The sequence below is a fragment of the Vanellus vanellus genome (genome assembly GCF_965231255.1).
Source record: "Vanellus vanellus genome assembly, chromosome: 22".
NCBI classification, from domain to species: domain Eukaryota; kingdom Metazoa; phylum Chordata; class Aves; order Charadriiformes; family Charadriidae; genus Vanellus; species Vanellus vanellus.
In genome coordinates, this window is record NC_138927.1 from 3272548 (window position 1) to 3295543 (window position 22996).

General features: G+C 58.1%; 1 protein-coding gene across 1 annotated transcript in view; it reads left to right on the plus strand.

The window, feature by feature from the left end:
* The first annotated feature begins 14304 nt into the window (after positions 1 to 14304).
* MECR (mitochondrial trans-2-enoyl-CoA reductase) overlaps positions 14305 to 22996 on the plus strand; it is a 10258-nt gene continuing 1566 nt past the window's right edge. Inside the window, exons 1-7 of the mRNA XM_082494263.1 lie at positions 14305 to 14447; positions 19198 to 19295; positions 19442 to 19573; positions 21521 to 21664; positions 21751 to 21853; positions 22175 to 22277; positions 22584 to 22657. Of these exons, the coding sequence (XP_082350389.1) occupies positions 14314 to 14447; positions 19198 to 19295; positions 19442 to 19573; positions 21521 to 21664; positions 21751 to 21853; positions 22175 to 22277; positions 22584 to 22657 (788 nt within the window). The 5' untranslated portion in view covers positions 14305 to 14313. The remainder of the gene's footprint in view (positions 14448 to 19197; positions 19296 to 19441; positions 19574 to 21520; positions 21665 to 21750; positions 21854 to 22174; positions 22278 to 22583; positions 22658 to 22996) is intronic.

Sequence of the window (22996 nt, forward strand, 5' to 3'; positions counted from 1 at the left end):
CGATTTCACGGGGGTGGACGGCTCTGGGGAGGTCCCCGGTTGTACGGGGTGGTCCCCGGTTTCAGGGGATCCTCGGTTGTATGGGGGGGGGGTCTGCAGTTGCAGGGGATGGACAGCTCTGGGGGGGTCCCCAGTTTCAGGGGGTCCCCGGTTACACGGGGGTGCACGGCTCGGGGGGGTGTCCTCAGTTGTACGGGGGGGTCCCCGGTTTCAGGCGGTCCCCGGTTGTAGGGGGGTGCATGGATCCCGGAGGGGGTCCCCGGTTTCAGGGGGTCCCCGGTTACATGGGGGTGCACGGATCCCGGAGGGGGTCCCCGGTATCAGGGGGTCCCCGGTTACACGGGAGTGCACGGCTCTGGGGGGGTCCTCGGTTGTACGGGGGGTTCCCGGTTTCAGGGGGTCCCCGGTTGTGGGGGGGGGTCTGCAGTTGCAGAGGATGGACAGCTCTGGGGGGTCCCCGGTTACACGGGGGTGCACAGCTCTGGGGGGGGTCCCCCGTTGCATGAGGGTGCACAGTTGCAGGGGGGTGTCCAGTTGAAGGGGGGGTGCCCGGTTTCAGGGGGGCACACGGCTTTGGGGGACCCCAGCTGCAAAGTGGTCCCCTTCTGCAGGGGGTTCATGGCTCCGGGGGGGCTCCCGTTGCAGGGGGGGGGGGCCCGGTTGCAGGGGGGTGCATGGCCACAAGGGGGTCCCCAGTTGTGGGGGGGTCCCTGGGTGCAGGGAGGACTCCCTGCTTGCAAGGGGGTGCGAGGTCTGGGGGCGCCCTGGTTGCAGGGGGGGTGCTGGCTGCAGAAGGGTCCCCAGCTAGGGAGGGGGTGTCCCCGGGTGTTACAGCTGGGGGGGGGGGGGATGACAACCCACCACGATGGAGTGGATCCGGGGGGTCCCCAGTTGGGAAGCGGCTGGGCAGGGGGTTACTGGGGTTACTGGGGTGGGTGGCAGTGGGGGCTGCGGGTGGGATGGGTGCAGCTCCTGCACCTCAGAGCAGAGCCAAGGTGGGGGGGGTGACACCCACCCCGGGGCGGGTATCCCCAGCCCCTCGGGTGCCCCCCAGCACCCATGGGCTGTGCCCGAGGCCGTGCTGGGCAGAGCTGGGGCAGAGCATGGTCCCTGTGGACTGGACACTCCTTGGGGACAGAGGGTCCTCCCCACCTCGGGGGGTCCTCAGACCCCCAAACCCCCCCCCCCCAGTCCTCTGCCGTGAGCTGCCGTGTCCTGCTGGACATCCTCGAGGGACAGGGACATGATGCAGGACAGTGACATGGAAACATGGACAAGGCTGTACAGGGGCAGCAGTGGTACGGGGGACCCCGGTGACACCCAGCAAAGCCACCGTCCCCTGGGGTGGGAAGGGGGTGGTGGATGGAGGGAGGTGCAGGATGCGACTCGGAGCAAACAGAAAAGAGAAAAACCCAAAAAGGGTTTAAAAGGAGGAAAATCTCCGTCCCTTTCCCGGCCGGGGCCACGGGGCGCAGGCGCAGGAGGAGGCACACAGCGCTGGCAGCCCCCGCGTGTCCCCGCCGGCGGTGCCAGCGGGGATGAAAGGCGCCTTGTTCGCCGACATCCTCTCCAGCCCTATTTCTGGAGGAAAATGTTTCTCCAAAGGTTTGGGGTGAGGAGGGGGAGGCGGCGGGGGAGATTTGCATCAGCTTTCCGGCATGATCCGTGCTTGGGTCACCCAGCCCCGGCTTTGACTCCGGGCTGGGAAACCACTTGGGAGGGTGAAAACTGGGAAGGCGGAGGGAACAATGCCACAAAATATTGGGACTTTTTACCCCAAATCACGCAGGGAGAAGCCCCAGTATTAGCATCACCCTGCGATGATGCAGCCCTGTCCTGTGAGACCCGGAGGCATCCAGTGGGGTGAAGGAGGGGGATGGGACGGGACAGGGGGTCACTGAGCCCCGTGAACCCACTGGGAAGCTCCCAGCCTTGGAAGCGGGACAATGCCTCCCGCCAGTGCCGAAAAGCTTCATCCAGGTTCAGCTCAGCCCCGGGATGCTGCTGTGCTGCTTCGCCATGTGGGGCCGACTTAGTGATTTGGGGTCAAATCCAGCCCTGGAGAAAAGTTTGCTGGGAAAAACTGGGGGGGGGGGGGGGGGGATGACAAACCACCCCTGGAGATGGTTCTTGGGGTGGGGGGCGGTCCCGGGCGAGGGACCGGGCACCCCAACAGCGCGTACATCGATGAAGAAGGGCTGTCTCTGCCGCGGTTTCAATCGCAGCGCCGGTCACGTCGTCGCGACTTCATTTCAAAGGTGAATTTTTTCCGGGAGCCACAGAGGTTTTTGCCGAGCGCATTCCGGGCGGCGCTGCCCGGGACAGGGGATGGCTTCATTTACCGCACCCGGAACAGCCGGGGTGCACCGGGTAAATCACAGCTGAAAATACCCGCCTGGTTCTCAGGGCCTTCACCCCGCGGGGAGGAGGAGGAGGAGGGGAGGAAGGCTACAGGGTGGGGGTCACAGTTGGGTGGTGTGTGTGTTTGGGCCAGCCTGGGAGCGTGCTTCTGCCCCAGGGACGGTCCTGTCCCCATGGCACCACCTGTGATGTGTCCCCTACCCAGAGCTCCAGTGTTGGTGCAGTGGGAGCAAAGGTGTCTGCTGGTGATGGGTGGCCCTGCTGACAGCCCTGGGGACACCGCAGAGCCCTGGGGACACCACACTGACCCAGGGCCACTGCACTGACCTGGAGACACCGCACTGACCTGGGGACACTGCATAGCCCCAGGGACACCGCACTGACCTGGGGACACCGCACAGCCCTGGGGACACCACAATGACCCGGGGACACCGCACAGCCCTGGGTACACCGCACTGACCTGGGGACGCTGCACAGCCCCAGGGACACCCCACAGCCCTGGGGACACCGCACTGACCCGGGGACACCGCACTGACCTGGAGACACCACACTGACCCTGGAACACCGCACAGCCCTGGGGACACCACACTGACCCGGGAACACCACACTGACCTGGGGACACCGCACAGCCCTGGGGACACTGCACAGCCCCAGGGACACCCCACAGCCCTGGGGACACCACACAGCCCTGGGGACACCACACTGACCCGGGAACACCACACTGACCCGGGGACACCACACTGACCCGGGGACACCACACTGACCCGGGGCCACCACACAGCCCTGGGGACACCGCACTGACCCGGGAACACTGCACAGCCCCAGGGACACCGCACTGACCTGGGGACAATGCACTGATCTGGGGACACCGCACAGCCCTGGGAACACCCCACAGCCCTGGGAACACCCCACAGCCCTGGGGACACCGCACAGCCCCGGGGACACCGCACAGCCCCGGGGACACTGCACAGCCCCCTCCCGGCGCAGGGGCTCAGCAGGGCTGGGGTCACCCCAGAGCTGCCAGCCCCCAACACTCCCCTTGGCAGTGTCCCCAGCGTCACCCCTCCCTGAGCCATAGGGGTGTGCAACATGTTCCCTCCATTCCCAGTTGCCCCCAGTTGCCCCCCCCACCCTCCCCCAGCTGGGTTAGCACCGTGGTGGCACTTCCTCGCAGGGATGTGTCTGTCCCTAGGGCTCAGGGGACAAAGCAGATGTGTCACATCCCAGGACACAACCGGGACAACACATTTTGGGGCGAAGGCGGAGGGCGACGGACAGACCACGCCGCCCCCATCCCCACACGGCACCAGCAGCGCGTTACCCCACGCCGGGCACGGGGCGATCCCGACAAATCCTCACCCAGTGACACCAAAAATCCTGTTAAAATCGTGCTCGAGAAAGGAATCGAGCCACTTACCCACGTGACAGCGAAGGCAGGGGACGGCTGGCACGGTGCAGGGTTGTCCCACCCACCCCACCCCCCCCCAGGTCCCCAGGGAAGGCAACAGTCCCCAAAATCCTGCTGGGAAGAGGACGCGGGTGACGCAGTACCCGAGAGATGAGCTGGGGAAGAAGATGTTTGTTTTTTTGTTTTTTTTTCCCAGCAGCTGGGCTGGAACATCCCAGTTTGGTGAGGAAAACACAGGTGAGGCCGAGCAGGACATTTCCAGGATTTGGGGGGGGCGGGAGGGGGATGGGGGGAGAACCAACCTGGGACCACGGGGGTTTGAGCCTGTTTGAGCCATGCACTGCGCTTCCCCCGGTCTTTTAAAGCCCCGAATTGTGTTTCCAAACCAATCGTTCCGCAAAAACCCGAAATGGGAAGGGGTTTGTTGGGGTTTTGGGGGTTTTTTTTGGCAGCTGGCGTGTCGCAACAAAGCAGAAATTCCCCAGCGTGACACCATCCTGCTCCGTCACCCCACAGCCCAAACCGCAGCAGAGGGGGGAAAATCCCAACCGCAACGCCCTCGGGTGAGCTCCGGGATTAATTTGGGAATACAGCCATGCTGCTTAAAGCGAGGATCGTTACCGCACCCTGGACCTGGCACCCGAATTTTGCGGGAGAGGAGCCGGAGGGAGACGTGGGCTCCATGAAGGCGCTGTGGGGGCCCAGGGCAGAGCGACGGGGGGGGGGGGGGGGGGGGGGGGCTCCTGCCTCGGGGGGGGACGGACGGACGGGGGACACGGGGCTTGGAGGACACACACACATGGACACACACACGGACACACACACATGGACACACGGACACACACATGGACACATGTAGACACACACACAGACACACGGACACACGGACACACGGACACACACATGGACACACAGACACGGACACACGGACACACGGACACCACCCCCCCCGCCCCGGGCTGGCGGCACTGCTGGCTGCGCTGCGAGGAGGGGATGCGCGGAGGGGATGCATGGATGGCATGCGTGGGGGGATGTATGGATGGAGGGGATGCATACATGGAGGGGATGCATGCGCGCATGGGCAGTATGCATGGAGGGGATGCGTCGAGGGGATGCGTGCGTGCATGGAGAGGATGTATGCATGCATGGAGGGGATATATGCATGGAGGGGACGTATGCATGCATGGAAGAGACGTATGCATGCATGGAGGGCATGCATCAAGGGGATGGGTGCATGCATGGAGAGGATGTATGTGTGCATGGAGGGGATGTGCATGCATGGAAGGGATGCATGGAGGGGATGTATGCACAGAGGGGATGCATGCATGGAGGCGATGTATGCATGCATGGAGGGGATATATGCATGTATGGACAGAAAGTCTGGAGGGGCTGTACGCATGCATGGAAGGGATATATGCACGGAGGGGATGTGTCAAGGGGATTTGTGCATGCATGGAGAGGATGTATGCATGCATGGAGGGGCTGTATGTATGCATGGAGGGGATGTATGCATGGAGGGGACGTATGCATGCATGGAGGGCATGCATCAAGGGGACGGGTGCATGCATGGAGAGGATGTATGCATGCATGGAGGGGATAGATGGAAGCTATGTGCATGCATGGAAGGGATGCATGGAGGGGATGTATGCACAGAGGGGATGCATGCATGGAGGGGATGTATGCATGGAGGGGACGTATGCATGCATGGAGGGCATGCATCAAGGGGATGGGTGCATGCATGGAGAGGATGTATGCGTGCATGGAAGGGATAGATGGAAGCTATGTGCATGCATGGAAGGGATGCATGGAGGGGCTATATGCATGCATGGAGGGGATATACGCATGGATGGAAGGGAGGCATGCAGGGGATGCATGGAGAGGATGTGTGGAGGGGCTGCATGCATTCATGGAGGCTGTATGCATGCATGGAGGAGGGACATGGAGGGGATGTATGCATGCATGGAGGGGATGCATCGAGGGGATGCATGCATGCACAGAGGGGATGCATTCGTATCGCCAGCAGGTTTGGGGACAAGCAGGAATTGCGCCTGGGGCTGGGGGTGAGGACAGTTCCCCTCCAGCACATCCACCTCAAATCCCATCTGTGTAACGGTCTGAAAGGGAGGAAAGTTTGGCAGAGGGACTGTCACCGCCTCCTGGGGCTGGGGGGGGACCTGCCCTGGAGCGGTGTCGGGGCAGAGCCAGGGGGTGCAGGCGGGGGCGCAGGGGCACAGCACCCACCCTGCATGGCAGGGCACTAATCCTGCACGGAGGGAAGGAAGGGGGGACGAAGGGAAGCAGGGAGGAAGGACGGGCAGCACCGCTCCACGCAGCTACAGGGACGGAGCCGGTGACGAACCCCCAGGACCAAGCTCCATCCCATTCCCGGGGGAGCAAATCCCATTCCCGATCCCTCCCCAAGCATCTCCTTCCACCCTGAGCGAGAGCTGAGGGGTCGGGGCACCCGGCAGGGTGACCCCGCAGCCCCCCAGCCCTTCCCCTGCCCCGTCCCCCCTGCTGCCATCAGCCCCCCCAGCATCTTGCGGGAGCAATCCCGTTAAAATGAAGTAATCACTCTTCAAGTATAGTCGTTGGCAGGAAAAATATAGGCCTGGCCGTGATTGCAAATGTTCTCCACGGAAACCCTCCCGTCCATTTGCAGGATAAATGTTTTCGGCTCCGGGGTGTTCGCTGACAGCAGGGTGAAACGCAGCCCTCCCCACCTCTCGGGGTTTCCCCCCAGGGTTTGGGGGTTAAAAAGCTGGGGTTTGGGGCTTTGAATCCTTTAGGAGTCAACAGCGCTTTGGGGAGGGTTTGGTTTAGGCTCGCAATGATCTAAGAAAAAGGCAGACGGCGGGGGGGGTGAGGGGGGGCTGCCCCGAGCCCTTACCCTGGGACCCGCGGGATGGAGCTGCGCCCACCGCCCTCCCCCGGCTGGACCAGCGTCTCCACGCTGACCGGGGCTTTCCGTGCCAAACCCCTTTAATTTTCAATTGACCTTTAGAATACCCCATTTTGCTGCCAGCACGATAATTCCCCCTTTTTCCCCAGTAAAACCCCAGGGCGCAGGGCCGGCCCCTCGCCGGGCAGCGCTGCCAGCGTTGCCTTCCCTGCAAGCCGGAGGCTCTTCCAGAGCCGCAGGGACACGACCCCCGTCAAACCTGCGCTGAAATTTAAGCCGTTTCACCCCCTCAATTTTCACCTTCTGCTTTTTTTTCCCCCCTTTTCCCTTTATACCATCTCTCTCCCTCTTCCCCCCACGTCCCCACCTTTCTTTTCCTATACCTCCACCTATTACACTCCCATCCAGTCCTTTATCTCTAATGAGTCTCTGCCATTTTCTCAAATCACCTGCCTTTTGCTAATGCCAAAAAAATCCTCTTTCTTTCTTAACAGACAAAATAGATTATCTCATCCCGCCGCTCTCCTCCCCGTCCGTCCAGCCCCGAGCGGTCAGACGCCCGACGCCGTGCCGCGGCCGGATGTAATAGAGCTATTAGATGAGTTATCACAGCCTGAAAGGATGAAATAACTTCTGTGTCTTTGTCCAAATAAACCTTCCTATTCCTGGTCAAAGCAACAAATGAACAAGAGTTCCCGGAGGAAATAGCCAGGAAAATGTTAGAAGCCGTTATCGAAGACCCGACCCTTTGCCGATCTGCCTCCTGGTCGGCGCTCCCAGGGCGCCGGGCTTTCTCCGCGGGGGATCGAGGAGCCCGAGGCTCAGTTTTCGGCACCCGGAGCCAAATCTTCACCCCGTAGCGTTTTATTGAGTGCTCGGTGCCACGGCCTCCCGGATGCCCCACGCGTGGCGGAGTTTGAGGACCACGGGCGTCCAGAAAAACTGTTATTTTTCCACCCCGGGCGCTGATCGCAGGGAGAAACGTTGCTCTCCAGCTCAGGAGGAGATTCCTCAAGCTGCCCCTGTGTGCCATCTCCCTAAATTTGCAGGCGGAACCGCCAGCACAGCCCACGGCAGCATCCCAGGAGATGCTCTGGAGGCAGTGAGGCAGCCGGTTGCCCGTGGGCTGGCCCGAATGGCTCCTCCATGCCACCTTTTTGGGGGCTTATTTACCTCCCTTTGGGTCATTTTCATCTCTTTTTTTTTTTTTCACTCCTGGAAAGACCTCTGTGATGGGGGAGGGGGGGTTGTGTGAAGAAGGGGAATAGTTCTGCGCTTCCCCACGGTTCCAACCCCAACATCCGCCGGCGTTGTCCTGCAAAACAGGTCAAAATCCCGTTATTGGGGACGTGAAGGTCAGAGCCGGTCCCTTCCCCTCTTCCGGAGCTCTCCGGGAGCATCACATTCGCTCCAGGGAATTTTACAAACCACTTTTAATCCAAAAAATATTCCCGAGCACCACCCACTGTCCGTCCGTCCATCCGCTCAGCGCTTAACCCAGACCAGCTCCCATCCCAGTGGCGCGGATTTGCAACAAAACTTTGCAATAAAATGACTTTGATTAAATAAAAAAAAAAAAAGAAAAAAAAAAAAAAGAAAGAACAAAGGCATTAAACTCAAACAGATCTACAGCAAAACTCTCTCCGTGCCACCTCCTCCGGTACTGCCTCAGGTTTTTTTGAGGGAGAGGAGGATGTAAATCAACCAGGGCGTTTTGGCTCCCCGATCACATCCAAAATCGCAAAAGCCATTTATTTTCAGACCTGGGGTTTGGCTATTGCTCAAATTTCTCATCATCATCTCTCGGTGCTGACAGGCTCTGGAGCCCGAGCACGGAGCCGGGCGCGCAACCAGCCTTCCCCGATCGTTTAAAACCCAACTGAAAGGAAAGGGGGGAAAAATATTCTACGCAGCATTTATTATTATTTTTAATTTTTTTTTTTTTTTTTTTTTTTGCAGCTTGTTTGGCTTTATTTTATTCGATTTGATGTTCAGGGGAAGGGTCAGCTCTCCTCCCTCTTGTTTGTCCTCCTCTGAGCATCATCGGCAGCTCCGGTTTGGTGGTTTTCCAAGAGCCGTCGGAGAGAGGATGCGCTCGGCGGTTTCCAACAAAAAGAGCTCCGTCGGGCATTTGAGCCGAACAGGAACGACCAAAACCAAGCAGCTTTTGAACCGGCAAAACCCAGAGATCAATCAATTCTTTTCCCAAATAAGATGGTTTGCGCTCACAGTTTCCTGCAACGTCGGAAACGTTTCGGGTCTGTGTCCGACGGGAGCAGAATGGGAAAGCGTTGGGACGCAGAGCCGGAGAAAGGGAAAAAGAAAAGCTAAAAGACAGTTAAAAAAAAAAAAAAAAAGATAAAAGATGCTGATTTGGTGCTTTTCTTCACCTGGGCATCTTTTCAAGGTATTTTAAGAGATCTCCCCCCCCTGCTGCCCCTGAAACGGGGACGGTACGGGACACGCAGCTGCCCCTACGCTGTATCGCTCCCGGAAATAAATCTACGATATTTCCTATCCCGCTGCCAGGCGCGGGGGCACGTGGCACACTGCAGCCAGTACCGGGAGAGGAAAACCGAGGTGACGCTCAGATGAGGTGGGCAGAGGGGTGCGAAGTCACCCAGTGGCGACGCCTTTGGCCGCGGGTCCCGAAAGCGGCGTCTCACCCCCTTCCCCGGTCGCTGTCCTCCTCCGCCCGACTGGATAGTGCCCGATGGGCGTCACACCTCGATTCGGCATCAATCCCCAAACACCCGTCCCGGGGGCTCAGCTCCTGCTGGAAAAGTGCCCAAATGGGATGATTTTTGTCTTAATCACCACTGAGAGTACGGGGATGGAGCAACTCCGCTGCACAGCCCAAATTCAACCAGCACGGGGGGGGGTGGGGTGGGGGGAGGGGTGGGGGGGGATAAAAAAAAAAAAAAAAACCAACAAAACAGGGATGGGAAAAGCAACAGCAAAGACCAAGCGAGGACGACGTCCCGAGGTCACGCTGCCCACGGGCAGAGCTCGCAGGCAGCAGCACAGCTGGATCCTCTCAGCATCTCCTTCTCCTTCCTTATTTACGGCTCCAGACGAAGCCTCCTTGTTCATCTCGTTGGCAGAGGATCAGAACTCGTTAATTCTCCGTCAGCCACCGACCGTTCCGGTTTCTTTCTATGTATTTTTTTTTTTAATCATCTGACAATGAAACAATTTAAAAGGGGATAAAAAATAAAATAAATAAATAAAATGGCAGGGGCAAGAAGCAGCCGTCGGCGTGCGTAATAAAAATAAAACTATTTTGGGCATCCAGTCGCATCCGCCCGGAGCCGGGAGCGTCGGGCACAAGTTTTTAGGTGAAGGATTCAACAGAGCTTATGGGATTGTCCGGCACCGTCCGAGGTGTTAAATGAGGGATTCGGGGATAAGCCAAGGATTATATAAAGTGGATCTTTAAGCATAATGGGTTTTATTATTATTATTCAGAGATTCAGGCACTTCTAATAAAAAGGTGATTGACATCAGAGCGATGGGGGTCTGCCAGCGCCGCTGGGTTTGGGGTGAGTGGGGCTCGAAATGGGAAAATAAAAGCCGAGTTGTTCCTAAACCTTATAAAAATTGGGTGGTGGGGAGAGGTCCGGCTGCAGGAACCTGCGATGGGCACAAGAGGAAGAGGGAGAAGTCTGTGCTCGGTGAGAAGGTGCAGCCCATCACCCTCCTTCTCCGGGGAGGATGTTTGGGACCATCCCTTTCTCTGCCTGAAAATGGGAATTATTTGGCAGATCGTTTTACGAGCCTCCTCCTGTTGCTGCATCCCGGCCCCGGCATCCCGGCTCAGCATCCCCACCCAAAATACCAGCATTATTTTGGGTCTCCAGGAGGTCCAGCGGTGCTTGGACCACATCTGGCTGCCGCCGGAAAGCCACCGGGATGCCACACAGAGCATCCCCCCAAAAGGAACCCCCCTTTAACGCCAGCTCTCCAGCCTCGGCTTTCTTCATTATTCCTAAGCGAAGCAGACACACCTTCAATTTCTCCGCCGAAAAGGGAAAAGGCGATATAGATTATTATTCTCCTTAATTAAAAAGCGTGTCGATCTTGTAAGCGGTTAATTAATAATTCCACATTAACTCGATTAAGTGCAAGGACAGCTGGAGGCAGCGCGGCACACGCGCGGCTCCCGGGGTCGGGCTGAACCCACTCGTCCTTGTAAATCAGGGGATGAATTCTCCGTCCTCAACGGGTCTTGAGGTTTTAGGGCTAAAATCACCGGGAAATGCCACCCTGGGTGTCACCCTGGTGTCACCCGGCTCTTGTGGGCGCTTGCGCCAACCCACCCCCGCATCCCCCCAGCCTCCGGGTCGGGGGGGTCCTCACGTCTGCCAGAATAAAGCAGCACTTTCGCTTTCCAGCCATGAACAAGTATGAGCAACTCAACTTAATCGATGGCTGTGATAAATCACAGCTCATTAACCATCTCAAGAGTTTAAGGTAGAGGGGAGCGGAGAGCATCGCTCCTTCCCCCGGACCCCCCCCAACCCCCCCCCCCCCCCCCGGCCGGAGCACCCACGGCGGCGCCGGGGGGGGGTCAGGAACCGTCTGCGCTTCCTCCTCTCCCCACCCACTCCCAAACCCTCAACGGCGAAGTGGATTTTCATGCCTCTCTCCTCACACACACACCAAAAAAAAAAAAAATTAAAAAAAAATGCAATTTCAGGAGATGAAGTAGTCATTAATCACCAGGAAATGGTGCTTGTTACAGGAGAAACATTAACAAAATAATCATAAATTGTCTGCCAGCCCTGATTTGCGGCTGCATACGTTTCTAAGGGTATGGAAAGGCATCTCATTTGCCCGGTGTAATTAGTTATTAACCCTTTGCCATAGGGGGCAGGGCTCGGGCATGGCGAGCATCCCCCGCTGGGCACAGAGCCGCTCCCGCAGCCGCCCCACCGTCAAAAATCACAAACGCTTTTGGTGTCCTCGGAAAGCTGCCGTTTTCCGGGCTATTAAAATCCTATTATTTTATTGCTGTGATCAGATTAGAGAGGAGAAGGCTGAGGGGGGATCTCATCGATCCTCCAAGGGACAGTGCCGGGGGGATGGGGACAGTCTGTGTTCAGCGGTGCCCAGTGACAGGACAGGAGGGAACGGGCACAAACGTGGCCATGGGCAGTTCCATCCCAACCCGAGGAGGGACTTCTCTCCTGTGCGGGCGGCAGAGCACTGGCACAGCTGCCCAGAGAGGGGGGGAGTCTCCCCCTCTGGAGCCATTCCAAACCTGCCTGGAGGTGTCCTGTGCCACTGCTGGAGGTGCCCCCGCTCTGGCGGGGGGTGGCACTGGGTGATCTTCATCCAACCCTCACCAGTCTGGGATTCATTCTGGGATTGAAAGCGGCGATGGCTGCGCACCCTGCTCAGCCCCCCGAGGAGCCTTCCTCCCCAGCTCCCAGGACACGGATGTGCTCAGGATCCCAACCGAAACCGCTGAGATGGGAGAAGCCTATTTTCCCCTCCGTGGCTCTGCCGGCACTTGGTGGCTCCTCGCGGTGCCGTCACCAGCGCCCCGGGGTTGCTCTGAGTCCTTTCAAACTCAGTGCACGGATGGGGCACCCCCCGGGGAGCAAATCCAGCCTTCCCTGTGGGTCACGCTGAATAAAAGGAGGTGCTGTGAGCTCCAGCAGGAAAACGCGTTTTGAAACCCATCTAATTGCTCTCTGCGCCCAACGGCCGCCGTCACCCTGACCGGGGGTGGGGCGGGGGGTGTCCCCAACTCTGCCGTGGGGTTTTATCCCCACATAGGGGGCTGGAAAGCAGCTCCGGTGATCCAAAGGATGGTGACTGCTCCTGATCGAGCTTGCCCCAGCGCTCTGCCCTGTCTGGGGGTTGATGGCATTTTGAATTTAATGCAATGGAAACGCCTCGAAGGAGCGAATTGCCATCCCGCGGCGGAGGTGGCCAACGGAGGCGCGATGCCACACGTCAGGATCCGGCCGACCGCCTCTTTTCGGCTCCTGGAGGGTGGCCATCACCCCAGTGCCACCCCGTCCGGCTCCTCAAATCGTCCCATCCTGTCTGGAGCGGGCAACCAGCGCCACGAGCGGTGCCGGTGCTCTGCGGCACAGGGGGGCCGTCGGCTCGGTGAGTGCGGGGTGTTCGTGGGTGCGTTTGTCACCAACGAACGTCTCGCAGATCCCACGGGTGTCTGAAGCCTTTTACACCCGCTCCTGTGACAACTGACATCGAAATGTCTCATCACGGAAGAAGGTGGTGAGGAAAGTTGGTTCTCTCCCTGCTGGCCCGGTCCTTTCGCAGGGACGCGCCGGAACCTTCCTCGCTCCCCCCCCTCCCAAAAGATGTTTCAAATCCTCCCCCAGAAGAGCAGGGAGGCAGAAAAATCCTCATCGGCGCTTTTAATAGGATTTTTTTCCCCAAAACTGGACTTTTCCTTCGTTGCAAACCTCCCACTCGCAGGAATTCACACCTCTAAAACTGTTGGTTTCCTTTTTTCTTAAAAAAATAACATGAAATAGTGAGTGAGTTGATTATGTTTTGTCACTTCAGATCACTACAGCCTCAGAGATGGGTCACTTGGCCCTGGAGGGGCCCTCCCCGGCAGCACCCGGGCTCTTTTTGGATGCCCCCCCGGGTCTGCGCACCCCCTGTCACCGGGATGGGGACGGTTTGGGGACGACATGGAGGAGGGACAATCTGCTGGGTACGAGCGGAGGGACTTCTCCCCGGGATATCATTTGACCGCAAAGCAATTTTATGGGAATAAAACACCGGATGGTTCACAGGCGGAGCAGCAACTTGGCGAGGGGAGGGATGCTCTTAACGAAGGAACCCGCTAATTCCACGTAGCGGTGGGCTGTGATGAGCAAACCGGGATTCATCGAGCTGCTCCCGCCACCCAGTCGGAGAAGTCCAATCTCTACATGAAAGACGAAATTATTTGGAAAGCGCTGTGACAGGTTGCTGAGGAAGGCACACATCTTCGCTTCCCTTTTTTCCCTCCGATCTAATCAGTTTTAATTGGGAGAATAAATGAGACCTTTCCTTCAAGATAATTATACAAAACATTGAATTAAATTACTATTAGGATTTTTTTTTTTTTTCCCCCTCACCACTGCTGTCAGGCATCTGTTGTTTTAAATAATCATCTGACGAACATTTTCCCTGCCTGTGGCAACACACACCTCCCTTCCGCTTAATAAATCGGAGAAAAAGGGCCGTTCTCCCCAAAACCTCACATCACACCCCCCAAGACCCCAGTACCCCGTTTTCGGGGCTCTATGGGATGCTCCCGTGCCCACCACCGCGGCCTCTGGGCTGGCATGGCTCGGCGCGGGAAACCGGCGCTGCCTCCGCCGCGCTGACACCGCCACACGGTGCATATTTAGGAGAATTTTGGGGATAAATCAACCCCGAAGCCGGACCCCGGCGGAGGTGACGGCGGGGCGGCCCTGCAGAGACCCCGCGGGCTCATCGCAGCTGTGGCAGAGCCGCCTTAAGGCGGGCGGAGGGGGCGGGGCCGACCCGGCGAGGGGGGCGTGGCTTCCGTGGTGACGTCGTTGGTGGCCGCGCCGCGCTCAAGCGAGCGGGGCCGAGGCTGAACCGCGACTCTTCGGAGCGGGACGGACAGACGGACGGAGCCGGGATGCAGCGGGCGGCAGCGCGGGCGCTGCGCGGGGCGCGGGGTCCCCCCGTACGGGCGCGCTCGGGCGGAGCGCGGGGTCCCCCCCCGCGGGGGCTCGTTTACGAGCGGCACGGGGAGCCCCCGGGCGTCCTGCGGTGAGGGGGGGTACTGCCGGGGGGGGGGGGGCGGGGGGCAGTAATGGGGGGGAGGGGGCAAAAATAGGGGTGCATTGCAGGGGGGTGTGGGGGGGCTGTACCGGGGTGCATTGCAGTGGGGGGGGCAGGTGGAGGGTTCTACTGGTGTGCATTGCAGTGGGGGGGCGGGTATGGGGGGGCTGTACTGGGGGGCGTTGCGGGGGGGCAGGTGGGGGGCTGTACTGGGGTGCATTGCAGTGGGGGGGCTGTACTGGGGTGCACTGAGGGGGGAGCGGGTGGGGGGGCTGCACTGGGGTGCATTGCAGTGGGGGGGCGGGTGGGGGGGGTTCTACTGGGGTGCATTGCAGTGGGGGGCAGATATGGGGGGTTCTGGGGTGCATTGCAGTGGGGGGGCGGGTGGGGGGGCTGCACTGGGGTGCGTTGCGGGGGGGCACGTGAGGGGGCTGTACTGGGGTGCATTGCGGGGGGGCAGATGGGGGGGCTGTACTGGGGGGCGTTACGAGGGGGCAGGTGGGGGGCTGTACTGGGGTGCATTGCAGTGGGGGGGCTGTACTGGGGTGCATTGCAGTGGGGGGGCGTTACGGGGGGGCTGTACTGGGGTGCATTGCAGTGGGGGGCAGATATGGGGGGTTCTGGGGTGCGTTGCAGTGGGGGGGCAGGTATGGGGGGCAGGTGAGGGGGCTGTACTGGGGTGCGTTGCAGGGGGGGCAGGTGGGGTGGGGGTGCACTGGTGGGGGGGTACAGATGAGGTGTGTGGGTCTGGGGGTGCCGGCGCTGCTGGGTTTGGGGTGAGTGGGGTTCGAAGGTACTTGGGGGGTGCCCCCATTCCCCGCATCCTGCAGGGTGCCGTGGTCTCGGGCGGATGCTGGGGGATGGGGGTGGGCGTTGCGTTTCCATTCCTCACCCGTCTTCAGCTGCTCCTTCAGTTTCCCTTAAAACCACCTGTTTTTTCCCAGGAAACCCATTTCTTGCTTAATTTTGGGGGTGATGGGGAGTTCCGAGCCCCCGGCATCGCTGCGCCCCGGCTTCGTCCTGCGTTGCGTCACGTCCGTGGGGATTCTCTTGATGGTCCCATTTATGGGGCCAAACCGGCGTTACACCCATCGGCGTTGCGAGCGTTTTTGGGGACAGCGGGGGTAAAACAGCCAAAAAAAAAAAAGCTTTGCAAAGTCCCATTTGGGTGAATTTTATGGCTTTTTTTTTGCAAGGGAGGAGACCTCAAGGACTCGCTGCCCCGCTTGAACCGGCTCAGGTCACCCCTAAAAACGCGGGAGGTGCCCGGACGTTACCGGGGTGCATCCAAACACCGACCCCCCGTGGGGGGGGGGGGGGGGGGGATTTTTTGGGGGGAGGATGGATGATTGCTTTTTCTTATGACTGTTTAATTGTGCAACAACAGTGCTCATCACCGCTGACGGCTCCTGAGATTTGCTGCCCTCGCCCCATCACTTGTGCAAGGCCAGTCTCATGCTTCCCAACTTCTCTTTTTTTTTGGCAGATTTCTGAAAATTTCCCAGTTCCCGTAACGCTAAAGTGGGGCAGGACGAGCCGTAAAACCCCCGGCTTTTTTTTTTTTTTTTTTTTTTTTTTTTAACGCAACCCGCTGAATTTGTTAAGATTAGCGAGCGGTACTTCGCTTGGTGACGCGGGATTTTGTGGGGCGGTTGGCTTTTAGCAGCCTCCATCAAAGATCTGTCCGTCCCCCCCTAATATAAATCAGATTGATTTATTTATTTATTTTTTAATGGGATGGAAATCTGAGCAGTGAGTTCAGGGCTGAGGTGCTGGCACAGGGGCGGTGCTGTGCGGGGGTGCTGCGCAGTATGGGCTTTAACCTCGATATTTAACCTTATTTAAGAAAAAGGAAGGAGTTTCAATTAGTCAGGGTGGCAAAACGCCAAATTATTTAATTTACTGCGTGATAAAGTGGAAAAATATATCCAGCGCGGAGACAGCGTTGCTGGGGGTCAGCGAGGCGGAGGGACGGGCACCCGTCGACAGCACCGCCTCCGGATGGGTCCCTGTATCTTGTAACGATGATTTTTTTCTTTTTTTAATTTTATTTTTAATTTTTTTAAACCTTAGAGAGGATGGAGTCGCCGTGCTTTCCAGCCGAAGCCGTGCGAGGCGCCGGCTTCATCCCGCGAATTTTGGCAGGTGGTTTGTGCGGCGGCCGCTGCTGCTCCTGCCCGGATGGTAGACACGCACTTGGCTTTGGGACTCTTAACTTTGCCAAAAACCATGCGAGTTTGAGCAAAATCCACCAAAGTGGCGACTCTTGGGCATATTCTACGGCTGCGGGGCCGTATCCTGCGCCCCGTTGATGCCAAACGCGCCGAGTCAGGTTTTTGGAGTCTCCCTCACCGCTCGCCCACCGTCCGTCCTAATTGCTAATTAGGAGAGGAAAATAGTTGCGGAAGGCAGAGATGGGCGCGCAGGGATGGGATGGCACAGGCGGAGGATTTCTGTGCCGGGGGATGCTGCGGGGTAGCAGGGATGCTGTTACGGTTTGAGAAACTCGGAACAATTTCTTGTCGTTTAGATGATCCGGGAAAGGGAATTTGGGGGGGGAAAAAAAAAAAACAGGAAACCCAGGAGTTGAGGTTTAAACGGATTTAATAGAATGAGACTAAATGATTAATGTTAATAATACTAAAGAACCGGTATTGATCCCGATACCGCTATAAAACACACAGGGATTACCCTCAGCCCGTTCTGTCGGTAGAAGCCGCGCACCCCCAGCGGTGACAGCCCCCGGGGGACACCGCCAGCGCTGCGGCTGCGGGAGGAAGGGACGGGCTCAGGGCTGCGGCACCGGGGCGAGGAGATCTCAGCACGGCAGCCGTCAACGGGGGAGAGAGAACTCGGCAGCAAACTTTCTCATTTATAGTGAACGTGATGTGGACGGTGGGAACTAACCCCGTTGGCAGCTCGGGTCAAGTGCCCGCGTCTCGCTCCTCCTCCTCCCCGCACCCCACGAGCTCGAAAACGCCGAGACCTCGAAACCCCCGCACCGTCGCTGGCTACGAAGTCAATATTTTCACAAATTCGGCCACTCGAGTCTTCTAAAAGTGCAGTCTTCCCATGTATTAGAGGAGAAACGAGCCCTGTGTCGCTGCCAGCGGGGCAGACGCTCGGCGGAGCTTCGGGCTGTGGGGGTTTCTCTTTGGGTGGCCGCCGCGCCGCTGAACGCCAGAGCTGGAGCCCCGTTCCCTCACCCAAACCCATCGTTGGAGTGTAGTCAGGACCTATCGCCGGAGCCGTTCCTTGTGCGAAGAGCCTTTTGACACGCTCACGGTGCGGTGTTTAATTCCAACGGTGAACTCCTCATCCCCAAACCAGCAGGGCAGCGCGGAGGAAGAAAGGAGGGAACCCCTTTGCCAGCGCCGGGTCATGCCACCAAGAGAAATTCCGCGGAATTTTTTCCTAACGACGTGCGATCGCGGCAAATAAGCGCTCTTAAAACGAGCAGCTTTTAGGGGGGAGAGCCCCCGGCTCGTTTAAACGTAGTTGAAAAATTGGCCTCATCCTGCCAACGGGCAGAGCTGGGTGGCTTTGCCCCGGCCGGGAGCGGGGGCGGGTGATCATCGAGGTCGCCCCCGGTTTGTCCGTCCCCGTGGTGTGCGGCACGGTGCCACCGGCTTTGCTGGAGAGGTTTGGGTTTGTGTTTTTTTTTTTTCCCCCTCCCCACGCGAGACCCGCGGTCTCCCGAAAGTTTGACGTGGCAGTTCCCGCGGGGCCGCGCGCGCGTTGGGAGGGTGTGTTTGAGGGGTGGGAGATGAGGTGAATCATCCGGCCCCGCTCTTCATAGAATCATGGAGTTGTCTAGGTTGGAAGAGACCCTTGGGATCATCGAGTCCAACCCATCAAGTCCAACCCCCCGCCCCGGAGTCAGAGCATCTTCACGGGGTTTAAAACAGCCTCGTGGCAAAGGGGTTGGGGACGTCATTCCCCTTAGAGGGGCTTTTGGGTTTTTTCTGCGCAAGGAGTGTTGCAGAGAAAGGTCCAGAGATGGTCCAGCAAAGGTCTACAAAGATGATGAGGGGAGTGGAGCATCTCTCTTACGAGGAGAGGCTGAGGGCCGTGGGGCTGTTCAGTCTGGAGAAGAGAAGGCTGAGGGGGGATCTCATCAGTCCTTCAAGGGAGGGTGCCGGGGGGATGGGGGCAGTCTGTGTTCAGCGGTGCCCAGTGACAGGACAAGAGGGAACGGGCACAAACGTGACCATGGGCAGTTCCATCTCAACCTGAGGAGGGACTTCTCTCCTGTGCGGGCGGCAGAGCACTGGCACAGCTGCCCAGAGAGGGGGGGAGTCTCCCCCTCTGGAGCCATTCCAAACCCGCCTGGAGGTGTCCTGTGCCACTGCTGGAGGTGCCCCCGCTCTGGCGGCGGGTGGCGATGGGTGATCTTCATCCAGCCCTCACCAGTCTGGGATTCATTCTGGGATTTAGGGTTTGTTCCTAACCCCGGCGAAGGGTGGGAGGTTTAGGGGTGGATCCGGACGTCACTGCCTGCTGCTCCCCGGGGACGGGGTGGGAAGCGATGGGGTTGTCTAACGTGGATGTCGGGTTTCTTTGCTGGAGGAAACGTAGCTACAGCGATACAGATGAGGTGGGGAAGATGGTGCTGGTTAGTTTAAGCCTAACGTGTTGCGTAGGTGATACGGGCGTCTCTTTCCAGCTTAAACCAGGGAGCGGAAGACATGGGCCGAGCCTGCGTTAATGCCCTTTTCCTTTGTGTTTCTCTGTTCAGCCTAAAGGACCTCGAGGTGGCCGAGCTGGGGGACTCCGATGTCCACGTCAAAATGTTGGCAGCCCCCATCAATCCTGCCGACATCAACATGATCCAAGGTAACGCGCCGGCTGCATCTCTTTTGGCCTATTAATTCCCGCGTGATGCTCCCGGCGGGATGTCCCGAAGGGTTTGGAGGCGGCTCCTGGCATGGGGAGGTCTGGGGTGCGATGGGCTCCGCAGCTCACCTCCGGCTTCCCGGCAGGGACCTACGCCATCCTCTCCCCGCTGCCGGCCGTGGGAGGGAACGAAGGTGTCGGGGAAGTGCTGGAGGTCGGGCGGCGCGTGGGGGCTCTGAAACCTGGGGACTGGGTCATCCCGGCGGACACCGGACTCGGTGAGTGCGTACCCCACCATCCTCGGTGCCGGATGTCACGACACCGCTGGATCCTCGCTTAACAGTGAGGTCCTCTTCTGCCTTCCCCCACCTGCAAAGCATCTTCCCAGGGGATTTTTGGGGGTGTCGGAGCCCGCCAGGAGCTGCCCAAGCAGCTGCTCATGGTGATGGCCTCCTGCGAAGTGGTACCTGGGGAGCTGGCGTGGGGATTTTGGGGGTCCCGGAGCAAAACCGCTGCTCTCCAAAGCACCGTCTTTGCTGGGTATGGGTAGAGCCACGTGCGTCTCCCGCTTACAGCGATTAAATCTAATCGGATGTGACTTAAAATGAGGGGCGGGGGGGGGGGGAAGCTCCATTAGAGAACGTTGGGTGAGGGGAAGCAGCATTTGGAACCCATTTAGCGCCACATTAGCCTCCTCATAAATCTAATGGGTGGGTTGTCTCAGACACGAAAGCATGGAGATAACTTCTGGAGCCACACAAAGGCATCTTCATTTCTTACCTTCTCTCTCAGCCCGGAGAAGAGAAGGCTCCGGGGAGACCTTATTGCGGCCTTCCGGTCCCTAAAGGGGCCTTATAAGAAAGATGGGGACAAGGGGTGATGGGTTTAAATTAAAAGAGGGGAGATTCAGCCCAGAGAAGAGGAAGAGATTTTTTCTTTTTTTTTTTTTTTTTTTTTTTTACACTGAGGGTGGTGAGACACTGGCCCAGGTTGCCCAGAGAGGTGGGAGGTGGCCATCCCTGGAAACGTTCCAGGTCAGGTTGGACGGGGCTCTGAGCAACATGATGCGGTTGGAGACGTCCCTACTCATGGCAGGGGGGTGGACTAAGATGGCCTTTAAAGGTCTTTTCCAACCCAAACTATTCCACGATTCCAAATCTTGGTTTAAGTTTTATTATTTCTGCCCTGTATTTTTATTTTTAATGTTGTTTTTGGGGGTTTTTTTTGTTTGTTTGTTTTTTTAAAAGCAAGCTCGGTACCTGATCCCTGGTTGCAGCGGTGATGCTGCTGGTCCTCTGCAGATGGGGGAGGGGGGGGTCTGGGGAAGGAGGATGGGGTTCCCCAGGGAGGGGGACACATGCAATGCAAAAACCGGGAGCGTTTGCAGGAGGAGTGGTAGCGATGCCGTTGCTCGTGCTGAATTTAGAATGAATCCGCTTTTCTATAGCGTCGACCCTTTATGGGGCTTCTGCGCCATTATAAAGCACCGCAGCAATCTGTGCTTCTCCGGAAACAACCGCGTTTTGTCACATCTCCTTAAAGCTTCTTTACAAAACCGGGATAAAGGATTTAACCTGTGCGAGGTCGTGGTTGTACCTCGTTACGGTTTTCTCCTTCGTAGTGCTCTGATGGGAAAGCGTGGGAATTTATTTGCCAACAAATGTCTCTGGTGCTGCTTCAAAATGCCGATGGCCAGAGAAATTGTTGGTTCTGGTTTAGCGTAACAGCTTGTCCTTTGCCTATTTCTTCTTAAAAGCCTTTTTTTTTTTTTTTTTGCTTAATGGGAGAAGGAAAGCTATCTAGTTAAGATCCAAATGTGGTATTTTTAAACATTAAAAAAATAAATAAATAAGTGGGTGATAGGGGGTTAAATTGGATATAAATACAGAGGGACTAAATCTAAGTAAATTGACTTGGAATATACAGGCTCATCCCTAGGATGGGGAGCGCTTCCATTAGCTCTGCGCACACTCCCTGTGCCCAGGGAGCCCCGGTCCCGTTATCCCTCTGGGAAATGATGAGACTTGGCTGGGTGGTCAATCGCAGCGGGGGATCCATCCTGCCGCTCGCAATATTTTGGCCGTGGCCGTACGGGGAAAATGTTCCCTAATTCACTCTGCGGGATTTAGACGGCGATGCCGCCGCGCGGTGCGAGTTGAGGTCTCTTAACATTTTCCTTTCCTTTCCTTTCCCGCTTTCCTGCCGCGCTGCCGGCGGTACCCCAGGGACGTGGCGGACGCAGGGGGTCTTCCCCGAGGAGACGCTGCTGAAGGTGCCCAGGGACATCCCGGTGCTGTGCGCCGCCACCCTGAGCGTCAATCCCTGCACGGCGTACCGCATGCTGACCGACTTCGAGACCCTGGCGCCGGGTACGGCTTATGCCGGGGTGGAAAGAAATCCGGGTGGATTTGCCGGGTGGCTTCTGCAATGCAAATCTGGATTTATTTCTCTCCAGGTGACTCCGTCATCCAGAACGCCGCCAACAGCGGCGTGGGCCAGGCCGTTATCCAGATCGCCAAAGCCTTCGGCGTCAAGACCATCAACGTGGTGAGGGACAGGTGAGTCCCCCAGCAGAGGAAAAGGGCTCCTGCGGGGCAGGAGCTGCCCTCGGCGCGGGCTGGAGGCTGGCAGGAGGTCGGGCAGGTTTGGGGGCAGGATGTGGTTGTCCCGCCCGTCCAACGTAGCGTTTTCTCCCGTGGTTCAGCCCGCACCCCGTTTGCTCCTCCAAGGTGTCCTCCAGCCTCTGCCCAGTTGTCCCCAAGCCACACCTGAGCAGGAGGAAGGAGAAGGTGACATTCTGCTTTCTGCCTCGTTGAGTCCTTCTTCTTTTGTTTGTTTTTTTTTCGGTTTTTTGTTTTGTTTTTTCTCCCCTCCTCCAGACCTGATCTCCCCAAGCTGGTGGAGAGGCTGATGGCCCTGGGCGCAGACCATGTCATCACAGAGGAGATGCTGAGAAAGCCAGAGATGAAAGACATATTTAAGGTATGCTGATCCCACTGGGGAGACCATCCAGGGTGGTCCTGGCAGTTCAGCGCTGCGGGAAAAGGTTCAGGGGTGGTGGGAAGGACAAATCTCTCTACACCAGAGAGACTGAGGGCTTTTGCTGACGTCTGCAGAAGTTGAGGGCTTTTGCGGCTCCCGCCAGGGCCAGATCATAGATTTTTAGCTCAACGACTTGGTTGCCCCTGGGTAAATGTTGAGGTTAAGGCAGTTGCTCCCTCAAGAACCGCTGTCCCATCCTCAAAAGGAGCCCTAAAATTGGGGAATTTTCTTAATAAACTCTTGCAGAGCATCCCGAAGCCCCGGCTCGCCCTGAACTGCGTTGGAGGCAAAAGCACTACGGAGATGCTGCGGCATCTGCAGTAAGTTTTGGCTGAGCGGTGGTTTGGGGACGGGCTTGGGGACAGTGACTGGTATGGGGCGAGTCGTACTCCAGAGCCCCTGGAGCGCAAGAGGTGGCCAGAGATGTTGTTAGCCGATGTTGGTCATTACTGAAGGGAAGGCGAGTGGAGAAGAAGCGGGTTTGGAAAATAGCAGTGACGTGAAGTTAACCCATCGTCACCGCGCGTCTCCAATGCTGCCGGTGGCTGGAGGCAGCTGAGCTCCAGTTGTGAAGGTCCACCAGGTCCTGCCCAGCTATAAGTGGTGTGTTTAGCTGCGAATTCAGCGAACGGTGCGTGGGAGCCAGAGAGGAGCTCCGG